This window comes from Tyto alba, unplaced genomic scaffold (assembly GCF_018691265.1).
Source record: "Tyto alba isolate M040663 unplaced genomic scaffold, T.alba_DEE_v4.0 Super-Scaffold_17, whole genome shotgun sequence".
Classification (NCBI taxonomy): Eukaryota; Metazoa; Chordata; class Aves; order Strigiformes; family Tytonidae; genus Tyto; species Tyto alba.
The window spans coordinates 3,500,512-3,513,156 of record NW_024881279.1 but is presented as its reverse complement, the minus strand read 5'-3'; the positions used below and the strand labels follow the sequence as shown (position 1 = coordinate 3,513,156).

The 12,645-nt window shown below is 40.2% G+C and overlaps 1 protein-coding gene across 4 annotated transcripts in view; it reads right to left on the bottom strand.

The window, feature by feature from the left end:
- Window positions 1-1,660: 1,660 nt before the first annotated feature.
- The window catches only part of P4HA2 (prolyl 4-hydroxylase subunit alpha 2), a 31,061-nt gene continuing 20,076 nt past the window's right edge, over window positions 1,661-12,645 (bottom strand). For 2 of the 4 annotated variants that reach the window (XM_042790386.1, XM_042790387.1), the window contains 7 exons: window positions 9,729-9,799; window positions 9,397-9,496; window positions 8,214-8,267; window positions 5,600-5,665; window positions 3,422-3,490; window positions 2,883-2,979; window positions 1,661-2,176 (listed from right to left, as the gene is read on the bottom strand). In XM_042790386.1, coding sequence (XP_042646320.1) covers window positions 2,106-2,176; window positions 2,883-2,979; window positions 3,422-3,490; window positions 5,600-5,665; window positions 8,214-8,267; window positions 9,397-9,496; window positions 9,729-9,799 — 528 coding nt within the window. In that variant the 3' untranslated portion in view covers window positions 1,661-2,105. Of the gene's footprint in view, window positions 2,177-2,882; window positions 2,980-3,421; window positions 3,491-4,377; window positions 4,404-5,599; window positions 5,666-5,731; window positions 5,792-8,213; window positions 8,268-9,396; window positions 9,497-9,728; window positions 9,800-12,645 lie in introns of those variants that run through there. The other 2 variants (XM_042790388.1, XR_006165110.1) reach the window with 2 other exon arrangements.

Here is a 12,645-nt window from a genome sequence, read left to right as displayed (position 1 = left end):
GAAGGAGCCCCATGAGAGATTAGAGAGCAACTATTGAGCTATGCTGTGCTAGGTCATTAAAGCTTTTAGGAAAAAATTTTGCAATTCTTATAGCTACCTGCTATAACTGTTCACACAAAGCTTATTTACAAGACTAGATGCTCCTCTCATTTCAGTGTCATTAACAACTGGGGCTCAACAAGTCTATCTGGGCAATCAAAGACCTCTTCTCCAATCAGTTGTGTATGTTTAAGAGAAAAACTAAATTTTTAGCGAATACATGTATTTAAATGCTACATCTAAACAAAGTAATAACCATTAAGTTCATGGATTCCTCACATGTAAAATTCAGGGGCACATGAACATCCATTGCTAAGTCACACTGCTTTATTAACAATAAAATAAGTTGATGACATCTGTTATACCTAACATGTAAAACACTTCTGTTCCACAAGTCTCTCCCAGGAGGACAGCAGGGACATTGCTTCTATTCCTGTCTGACAGCTGGTTTAAACATTATCTCCTTCTGGCCTGTTCAGCCTTTGCACAGCAAAGGGCAATGGTGAAGCACAGAGGAAACCAGTGTTTGTCTCGTGACAACCATGACTGCAACTGGATGTTTCAGTGCAGCTGAAGTTTAACTTTCTCAAGCCAGTTTTGTACACCGGTATAGTAACAACTGCCCAAGCTAGTCTTTAAGAAATAAACTATGGTTGTAAAACTATTACCATTTTTGGCTTTAGGTTCACCTGCAGTCATCCATATTCCCATGAAGTCATGCCCATACCAGAAATGGCCAGTGAGAGATCTGAGGTCAATCTACCCTGCATACTGGCACACCAATACAACTGTCTGGCACTAACAGCAAGTTTCTACATTTCTGAAACCTTTGCCTATTTATCTATAACATTGCTCTTTTTTTTTTTTTTTGTAGCAATTAACTGTTTTTTCTTCTGACTTGTAATTCAAAAATAGGATTTCCTTTCTGTTGTGGACAACACTGTCCTCCGTGTGTCAGCTTGTGGCCATTACACACATGCTAACAAAGCAAAAATGCAAAAGGGAATGTGAAGCCTTGCATTCAAAGGGCATGGTTGCTCCCAGCATGTCTGAAGGGCAAGACAAAACCCTGCTCCAGTCTACAAAAGCAGATGAAGATTTGTTTGTGAGCTATCCTACTGACTTCAGTAGCTGTTGGACTCTGCCAGATCAGGTGTTCCTGTGGTAAAAATGCAGTTTGATCAGAGATGCCTACATTTAGGAACAAGAATTGTCAAGACTGTTGAAAACCTTGAAAGGCTTTCTATTTTTTTAACTGCTTGCATCAAAAGTAGATAGTACCGCACAAGAGAAAAGTTACCACCAAAGAGAAAGGCTTTTCACAAGTGTAATAATACTAAGATCACAGTTGCCATTGGCCCAAAGTGTGCAGTCTGCCTGCTCCCAAGACACATGATAGTTTCAACACAAAGTTTTCCAGCGTCAGTAGAAGATCCAACAGTTCTGTGTCATGTGCTAGAGCCTTAAATAAAACACCGTCCAAAACCATGATGTATTTTCTACAGAAAAAGGGCAACAAAGCAACAGATCCTCAAAAAAGAAAAAAAGTAAAGGCCCACTGCTCCCTAAAACCAAGCACTGATATACCTGCTAAGGACACAGAACAGAGAATCACTTTATGGAAAGAACATTTATTTTTGTTTCAAAACTTGTGATCCATAGAAATACAATATAATCAACATGTACACAAAACTTTTAAAAAAACTTTGGTTCAAAGAAATATTTAACATCTAAATCTGAGGTACAGAAGGCACAAGACCAGGCACCCAAACATACCCAATCACCCACAGCACTATTTGTACCACTAGTACAGAGAAAGTCAGGATGGTGGAAGGCAGGTCAAAGGAAGATGGCGGGGGCAAGGGGAACATGGAAATAACAGCAACCAAAACACAAGTATGTGTACAATGCCATTTACTTTCTTTCACAGGTGTTACATATTTTGTTGTCCTTTTTTGGTAAAGTGCCAGGACTCTTGGAGAAAATCATGGATCATTTCTTAGAAATGAACTGGAACAACCAACAGGAAAAGGAGACAGAAACAAAGGCCTGCAGCAGGTTGGGTTTCAGTCAACCTCTGTCCTCCCACAAGGTCTTAAGAATTCATTTCCTCTTTCGTGAAACCATTTGTTTGAAACTGTGGAACAAGGATGTGAAATTAGTTACCCACTACGTACATGCACTTGGGTATCACTGCAACTACTTCAAGTAAAATCTTGTCTCAGTCTGAGGATTCCTGCTTAATACTTCTCTACTCATCCAATGGGAAAGACCTAGGAAGATGCAAAGGGCTGAGGAAGAAAAGATCTTTCCAATTGCACAGTTCTAGGGCCAACAGTAACGAGCAGTTAATTCTGGGTCTGGTATCATTTATAGATGAATATGCTCTGGCACTCCAAGGGAGTACCTTAGAGGCTGAGGGAGGTAGCTATGGGAAAGGATAACATGAAGCTGGAGCAGCTTTCAGCAGTTAGCAGAAGTTCCCAGTGTCCAGACAGCCACATTTACCTTACAAGGAGCTCTACTCCTTTGCAGTTAAAACTACGTACTAATCTTTATAGGAACAGACCTAATTCTAGTCAAGGGATAATTCAAGTCATCCTGATGCTGATAGACTACATAAGCACAGTGACATTCCCACATACTTTGTGCTGTCATTAACACAAAACAAATTCACTAGAAAAACTAGAAATGGTGGGAGTTTTCATTATGGCCAAATGACTCCAGCAGCTGAAGCTGGAATACCAAGTTATCAAATGCTGTTCTAAGGGTTCATTATATCACCAGCTTGGCATACACATGAGCTTTCCTTCAGGTTTTGCTCCTAAAAGAGTATTACTTACCCCATTTACACCCTACTAGTACTGGGCAAGCTGCATGTCTTGTTCTATAATCACCCTCGCCACTTCTGAAAAGATTGTACCAGAACACTGCTGTTCCCTGAAAAGTGAAATTGGATCTGGATTAGTCAGAACCTAGTCAATATAATTATTCAGGTTACAGTAAGCGGGGGAAAATGCCTATGAATTCAGCTGCAGGCTCTTATGAAGCAATTCAACATAGGCCACCACTGACAGCACATAAAAAAAAAACCCTTAATCCTGCTAATTCAGCAATGTTCAGAGTAGAGAGGAGTTCTGCCTGCACACAAGTTATGTTAATAACAGCTCTACAGAGAAACCATTCACATTATTGTAAAACAAAGGAAGCAGTCCTGCAGTCAACAAAATCAGCTGCCTTGATACACAGCAGTCTGTCCATCAAGTTGCAACAAACAGCACTTTGTCACTTTAGATGACTTTTAAATGGATGCAGGACTGTACTGAGGAAGAGGCAGTAACAGGAGAGAGGAGAAATCAAGCAAAACACAAACAGACTTTACCTTCTTGGGCCATATTGCTGCCCCAAAATCTGGGAAAACTGTAGCTCCTCCAGCTTCTACATCACTCATCTGAGGAAACAAAGTCCACAAACTCTGTTCATTTACAAAACTTTTTTGTACATGCAGTCCCACAAGCTAAAGAGCCCCAAGCCCTAACAGATTTCTACTTGCACCTCTACAAGAGGTACCAATGAGGAAAGGATGCACTTCAGCATGCACAAGTAACAGTACCTGCTATCAAAGGCTTATTTTAGCTGAAGGCTTTTGTTCAGAACTTCATCTAGGTTATATATAATCTATTGCACAAACAATTAGCCATAAGGAGTTATGTACCTGCAGTGTTAATAAGCTAGTACTCTAGAACAAGGGAGAGGACTTCAGAGTAAATCACTTTCAAGAATTCCATTCCAGTTTGTGATCCAATTAGGAAAGCAAGTAAGTGTCTGTTAAACCACATGTTTCCTCATAAATTGAAACCATGTCTTTGGAACTGATTTTCATAATTTAGTTCATGCATCTTGGTCAACCACTTCAAAAACTATACAAACTATCAGAAAAACCTCACTTTCTGCACTGTTCCTATGCTGTTCACCAGTGATGTTATGCCACTTCAAGTGCTTCATGCATCTCAAGCTTTAATATATACAGCTACGTGACTAAAGAAAAGCACGTATCTCTTTGCTCTTCTGCACTGAAATGAATTTAACTCTATTGAATTCATCAGTATTTCACTATAAATTCTAGACTTGATCCGAAGTTCCTGGAAACACTTCCGTTAAAAAAAAATTCTTTCCATTGATTTCAGTAAGTTTTTGATCAGATCCCAGTTAAAAGAAACCAATGACTCAGATCCAGCTCCCACCAAATTTAAACAGCAGAACCACTATCAATATACTCCCCAAGTCCCCACATTCTCTACTGTAACTTGGATTTCTGTTTAAAGCAGATGTTATTACCACTCTGGTGTCCTCCTGCTTGGTACCTACAATAAAAGGGCATAAGATGCCACAGATGCACAGTTTTTTGCCCCTTCCAACTAGAAAGCATGTGCATGCAACTTTGCAAGTTAATACCTACGTCTCAGCAACACAACCACTTTTTTTAGTAAGGGTGTTGGTACATGTACGGTATGTTCTACACAGGACATACAAGGGTAAATTGCCTTTGACCATGTACAACTGGCAGAGAATAAGGTGCATATCATTCGCTCTAAATCAAGTCTTGTCCAAAAGTCTGAGAAGCAAACAAAATACAGACTGAGACAATTTAAAATTAAAGCCTCTTAGCATCAGACTATTTCGCAGCTACCTATCTTATTCTGATTCTTGTTTTGGAGATTATTTCCTCCCCCCCCGCCATATCAAGTTGAAAGTATTTCTGATTCTGTTTTGAGGTGCATTTCACACTCAAGATACAGGCCCAGCCACAAATATTTCACTGCTGAATTTTAAATTTGAAGTTGTATCACTCAAAAGTTAGACATATAAGATTAGGTGATCCTAATTACTGATATAGTATGTATTGATTGGTAAAATTACTGTCAGAAGACTACTGTGAAAACATTAGGCCATCAGTATCAGGGTCGGTTATGTTTATGATTCCAGTGTACATGATCGATAGGCTGTACAATGCATGCAACTAATGAATCTTTTCAATTCTGCATTTCTAACCCAGTTGCACCAACTTTCTTAGTTATGTCTCCTCCATTTGCTGAAGCAACAGCTATGCCAGAGTAACTCCAGCTTTGACAAACAGCTACAATGGAGGCTGACAGGCCACAACATCAAGTGCTGTCAAACAGTGGTGGAAGGACATGACTGTCTCGGTAAATGGCTGACAGTCAGGTTCTCAAACAGCATACCACACAAGCACCCCCAGCACTCGCCTTTAAGAAATAAGCCAAATTCTCCTCCCACACCAACAGGAATCCAATGAAGTCAAAGATTTCATAGCAGAGTGGCCAAAAGGGGACGCTGGGCCCTATATTAAAGTCTTCTGCTCTGAGGTTAAATACCACCAGAATTCTGTTAACTCAGATGGGACAGCACCTGATGCTGCAAGAATAATGAAATCCCTACTTCCAGATGCCAAGGAATTTCTACAAATAACCAACTGCACAAGCTGTAAACAAGATGCTGCTAAAATTACACTCAATGCATAAAGGATCATCATACTTACATAGTTTAAAAAAGTGGCCACACGATTTCCAGTCCCTAACCGCTTGAAAGCATCTGGCTCATCTTTCTATAAAATTAAACAAGAATAACTGCAAACTTCAAGCTCAGACAGCAGACACACAGAGGTACTTACATAGTTAAGAAACGTCGCTAGCCTATTTCCTTCCGATTTGAGTGTGCTGTCAAAGGGTCGCTGTAACAGACAACAACTTTAACCCAAGTTCCAAAGAAGCTCACATGAGAGTTACATGTGTGTAGCTCTGCAGAGAGATCCTTAAGCCAAATTTAAAGAGTTGGAATAGAAAGGGGACAACTGGTATAGGGCAACACTGAAGCCATTACAATTTGCAGCCAGGGTACATAACTGCATGCACATAGCGCTCAGATGCTCTACGGAGAAGTAGCACCGAAGCATTTCTTAGGGCAGGACAGAAGCAATGTTTTCAGGGCCTGTGGCACAGATGTTGTCCAAATTATCAACACACTATTACTATGTTGGACACTGATCCAAAGTCAACAACTGAAGTGAATATGAAAAGCTCATCTTCAGCGAGCTAGATAACACACTAGGATTCTCATAAATGTACAAGTGACTCAAAGAAATACGGTCATGAGAAGAGAAAATGCAAGTTTTGCCAGCAGGCGAAGTGGCAGAATAGCAATAATCAACTTCTTTCAGGTGGTTGCCTGTCTAGGTCTAAGGACCACATCAAAAAGATCAAATTGTCTTTACTCTCTAGGAAACATTGAGTTTTGTTTGTTGAAGTATAAGATCACACTGGTGCCAGCTTAGAAGCAGAAAGAACATCTAGAATACCAATGTGTGTCTCCTCCCTTAAAAAAAAGTAATCACAAGTTTATTTACATTGCTAATCATCAGGAAATAATTTCAGCCAGGAGACATTAAGGTGCACTCTTCTACAGAAAGCCAGTAATTTTTAACATTTAAAGAAGACAAGACCAGTATTAGAAAAGACAAACAAAGGAAAACCACAGCCACCATCTCCAAGACATTATCATTCAATCTACTTGAAGTATATTTCAAAAAATAAAAAAATCTTTCCTGAAATGGGTTCATACAAAACCCAAGATTTTTGCATCTGCATACACAAAATTAACCCAAGAGAGCCAACATAAGAGCACTGAGATACTGGGGATCCCCTGGTTTCTGCCACCACTGTCAAATCCAGGTCCAGCCATGCATTTCTGAATTTTAAAAACAAAATATTTCTCTAACTTCTGAGCAATTAATAAAATCAAAACCGTAATATGCAACAATTAATGTGTCCCTGTTTGAGAACTGAAGGGAGCAAAAAGCTGCAAGGCTGATCAGGAGATGGGGAGATACAGCACTACCTCTGTATTTCAATTCTGAAATCTGTGATGCACAGAGAGCCTGGAGGACCAGACCAAAACTATGGCAAATTCTGCAATTGCCTTGCCTTAACATGACTGCAGCCAAGGTTACGTTCCAAGTGGAGCTCTGCCCCAGCTGCCTAATCCAAAAGTAAAGTCCACACTGGCCAGTTTGATGGCTGAGATCCTTGAGTTCAAAGCCTTTGAAGAGAATTTAACACCATTTGCTTGACTTAGGAAACTAAGCAGTCTTACAGGAAAATTCTCTCACCAGGCCAAAGCTAACGAATCTGAGCTGCCACAGTGTTGAAGCTGAGGATTTATTTTGTTTTATTTTTTTTTTTAAACAGTGCTAAGTTGGGTGGCTTCAATTCTGCACTCAGTTATTGGGTTGCACTCTGGCTGTGGCAATCCCTTCTACCAGGTAAAACCGCTGGGACAGCCTGAACTAAGCCAGATTCCATTGAAATGCTACAGTTCTACTGGAAACCAAGGCATCAGATGGATTTTCTGTTTGAAAGTACCAGTCACCATAGCTCTTCAGTACGATTAGCATGACCACAAACTGGTTTAGGGTAACAATTAAGAATCTGTTCCCTCTATTCTCCCCACTTGCAGCAAACCAGAGCTGCCAGGTAGAGCCCTCTAGTGCCGAGTGCAGATCTGGCACCCACCAGCTGCAAGTTCTCCTGCCCACTGTAGTGCTGCCCTCCTGAACACCAACCCAACAAACCCTCTCCAGACTCAGCAGCTGCAGCCACACTAAGGGTTTTGCCAGAAGGGCTGTATGACCCATGAAGATTTCTGTAATGGCTACTTTTTTTGAGGGAGGTGGAAGGATGTCTCCTCCTCAGCCAGCTCCTGCAAAGGGCTTTAAAATATCCAGAGGACATGGACAACTTTGCTGAACTCAGAAGCCTAACAGAACAACACAGACTCATAACCCAGGGCTTGCAGACCTCAGTTTCCAAATAAAGTAATGGAAAGAGCACTTTAAAGTGCTGCATGACTATCTTTTTGTGTCTTTATACTGTGCAAGGCACCAAGGTGACAAAAGATAAGCAGGCAGATTTGTTCATTGTTCCCTTGAACTTTCAGCATCAGAGAAGGCAGTGCAAAGGCTTTTCAAGAGTCATCATCCATCCATGCAACAGGGCTATACATTAAGTGTTTTAACAGAAAACAGTTTCAACAGTTTTCTGTTAAAACAAACTGTTCACCCCTCCCCACCCCACGAAGAACTGAAAGTATGATCTTACCCTAGAAAAATCAAAGTGTGGCTCGTACTGCCCTCCCATTCCATAGTTGGCAACCTACAGTGTAGATGGAAGCATAAACATCCATTGAACTGTAAGTGACTGTTGCAGAAGATAGCATTTGAGAAACAACACTTTGTGGCAAGATTGTTATCTATAGCATACTTAATTTCTTTTTATACTGCCAGAAATGAGGTACACTGATGAGAAACAACTTAAGGGCTCCTTCCCTTTCATAGTTTAAGGGTTTTGCTGAGAATATTTCTCAGTACCAAATGTTTCTCAATGATAGTATTCTACTTATCACTACAAACTGTTTAACATGAATTAGCAGCAATAGTTTTACCACACTCTTGCTCCCTCCTCTGAAGAGTGTGGGTATTTCTTTAGTATGTGCCTCCACACTAGGAGACAGAATCAGATTCCGTCACACATGCATGATCTGTTACATCCACATGCCCATCCAGGAACACAGAAGGCTCAAAGTGGCTTAAAAGCACCACTTTGCTTATCTTACATGAAGATCACATAACGTAACGATTTAGTTACTCTGAGACTGCACATAACATGTCTCCCAGATCACTACACAATTACCTGGTTTCTGTGGATAGCCAGTAATCAACAACACTTCAATCAGGCTCTAATACAGGAATTCAAGGAGCATGGAGGAAGAGAAGCAGTAAACAGGCTAAGGTGCAGCTATCCTGGCAGTGCTGTATCAGTTCCACCTGACTTCCTCTTCCCAACAGACAGCCAAAGATCAGAATTTGTATGAGAAGATAGCAGGACTACGAAAAATATTTGTGTCTTTGAAAGTTTCAACTAGGAAAGAGGTTCAACTTTTGCAGACTTGCAATTAAGTGGCAGGCATTTCCCTCTGAGAACCTGGTAAATCAGATTCCTGCACAAAGTTATCTTCTATTTCTGTGATACCTCCACCCTTCTCTGCCCAGCACACAAAGGGAAACCATCTGCCTGCCAGGCCCTTACAGCTAGCAGTAGCTAGGAACACCCCACACTCTTCCTAAACACCTTACCTACTCTGTGTGCATCATCAGCAGACAACAGAACCCCTAAGAAGGGCTGCCTAAGAGCCAGACTATGTTTATATCTGCATAAGCACCAAGCTCCCCTGACCAGCAGCTCATTTCACCAGGATGAAGTCTGACAAGACAAGTGCACCAACCTGCAATAGTTCAGCTGTTTTCACTGTTAACCCTGTGATCTGTTGCATTCGTTGATTCACCTTGGCCACAACAGGATCATCATCTTCCTCCAACCACGAGCTAGGATAAGGAAGGATTGAAACATGTTATTTTGGAATACCAACCACAGCCACCCATTTCCCAAGGCAGAAGGATTCTTCTGCCCTCAGTCAGATGACTAAAAGCCATTTACCACACATTTGTTGTGCAAGCTTTTGCTACATGCAAAGCAGTTCCAAGTTTTCAGCTGTAGGTAGCAGATGACAGCTGTTAAGCACATAAACCTTAAAGCTAAACTCTTCTCTGTGCTTACCTTTTTGATACCCTGTAGCTAGCCACTGTAAGGACACCGGTTTTGGGATCACGTACTGTGGCTCGTGCCAGCTGTGTCAAAAAAATCCCAAGGGGGAAGAAACACATCAACTACAGGTTAGAAAAAAAATTTCTCTCATCTTAGTCAAAATCAACACCTGAGTTGTCCAACTTCAGTATATGACTGGATGAAAGTTACAGCTCCAACCTCGAGTTTGTTTCAATTTCATGCTAGAACAGTACATGCATTAATACAAGTGCAATCCATCACCTGCATCTGATCCTGGAAAAAGAGTTTGACTGACTGCACATGCCATGATATTTATTAAATCCATAAGTACTGCTTGCTGAACAGGTTTTGAAGATACTTTTTTGAAACAGCTGGAGTCAGTATTAGCAAGACTGAACAAAAACAAAAGTTAACAACGTATGAAGCCCAAGTTCTTGGCAGAGAGGAAAATAATTGGATACTCCATAAATTTAATCAGCCTGCTCCTCATGTGAACAGAAAAAACCCAACCTCGTTCTCAGATGAAAAACAAGCGAAAACTTTTACAGAATGAGTTACAAATTATGGGGCAGGCAAATCCACAGTGGTAGAAAACTCCTGAGGGCAACTCTCAACATGACTGTGCTCAGATTTTCCAGTTGGAAAATGCCTGGAACATCTAATTCACAGACACAGTTCAAGATATGTTATTACGTTATAAAGGTAACTCTGCAAAAAGCACAGTTCACCTCTACATTTTAAACAGCAAGTAATGCATCACCACCGTTAGGCCACATCACCATATTTGTAGGAAAAATCTGGAACTTGGCAAAGCCTTTCAGGTTTGCTGTGGTGTCAAAGCAATAGACTCCTGCTAGCATAACACAACAGGTCACTTTGGTTTTATACATGCAGCTGAGAACAAGAACTGGGACTCTCCTTTCTTTGACTGTAAACCCAGACCACATTTAAATTTAACTCCTGCAAACCACAAACACTTTAAATCATGTCTTCTTCCTTCCACTTAATTATAGTTCACAGAAAACCTTTTTATTTGCATTTTCTTCAGAGCATGCAGTCATTATTTCCTTCTTTTTTCCTCAAATAAGTCTCCAGCCAGCTTTACAATCCTTGTCAACTGTCTTGTCCCTATACAAGAATTCTTGGCATAGCTGTTGCTGCAATTCTGACTCACTGTTATTTTGTTCTGGATTTCTCCTGCATAAATCATAAGAGAAGAGCCAGGCCAACTGAATGTTGTTCTTCACTTGTACAATGAAGCATAGCTTTTGGGATACAATTTAGCTTCCCAAACTTCTCATTCTGATGCCACTGTCAAGCTTGTATATGCCTGCTTGATTTCTGCACCTAGCATTTGATTTGACTAAATCAAAACTAAAATAAGCCTGACTACATTCATATTGTTCTGCACCTCCTCTTTCTGATAGGCAGGCTTCTTCATTTAAGGCATACAATCTGTACCTCACTTGGTCTAACCAGCTGATAAACGTGAGGCTTCCTCTCTCAGGGTGGAGAAAGCAGCCTTTTAACAAGCATTTGCTGGGCTTGGAAGGATCACAGTAACACACTGGATTGGTCAGAAGCTTCATCCGGTCTTCCTTTTGAAGTCTGCATTTAGTTTAGCATGCATTCCGTTGGCTTTTCCTTCTGAAATGCTGGATTGCTGAAATCCTATAGCACTGAGTTCAAAGATATTCATCTGTCGCCCTCCATTCCCTGTTTTTGTCAGTTCAGCCATGCCTGTATTGCAGGTAACATCCACAATTTGGAGAATAAGGTTCTCATACTTTCATGGTAGATCTGTCCCAGTGCTATCCACATCAATAAAGTTAAAAATTTTCTTGATCCTTCCCAGTCAGCTCTGATGTATTGCCTGAAAAGTTGGAACTACTTTTTGGAATTGGAGTAAAAGTGATTGCATTTTGCAAAACAAGCATGAAAACCAGCTTGAATACAGCTACTCTCAATCACATACAGATGTTGTTTCTCTACAAAAAGTATTGGCAAGTGTAAACTGCAGATAACAGCAAAGTGCTTAGACCCAAAAGTAGAAATTTCTTGCAAATGCCTTTTAGAACAAAGGAAGTGTTCATCTTTCTGAGCTCAGAACTAACATACTACAGAGTTCTGTCTGAAAGCTTCCATGATTATTAACTAAAATTTCCTGGTTCAAATTAAGCTATATTTATTAAGGACCATCTCATCACAGGCCTTGCATTTTTCCATTCTTTCAGTAGTACTGCACAATTTAAAGTTATGCCTGCAGCTGAGCTATAAGCAAGTTTAGAGAAAAAAAAAAAAAAAAAAAAAAAACACAAAACCCAGAAAATGGTTGCTTTAATTTAAAACTTTAACCTGAACCTTAAGACTACAGTTCTTATGTACTCTTACAGGGATGAATCTCAGTTCCACACTACATAGATTATATGAAGAATTCCTATGACATTAGTAATATATGCAAAACTCAGTGAGCAAGACTTAAGACTTCCCATAAAAATTTGAACAAAAAGGGAAAACCAAGCAAAAAAAATAGCTGCCTTATCTAGAATATGCTTAATTTGATAAAACAAATTAAGTGATACGCTCTATTTGAATGTTTCCATTTTATCTGAAGCTCTTGAAGTTTATAGCATGATGTAATAGGAAAGTGTCTCCATTTATGGGAGGTGGGAGTCCTCACCGAGACAGGAATGTTCGGCCAACACTCCCATAGCTGGCTGGTAGTCAGAAGTCCCGTTTCACAAAAATCCCAGATGAATTCTCTTAGGAAGCATCAGTTTCTCAATCTGTTTCTAACCATTTATGTTTACATTTAGAAATACATACAGAAAGGTAATTCCTGACTGAAATTTTAGTACCACATTTCATAGCAGTACCTAGAAAATTGCTAAAATGAACCATTCATCTA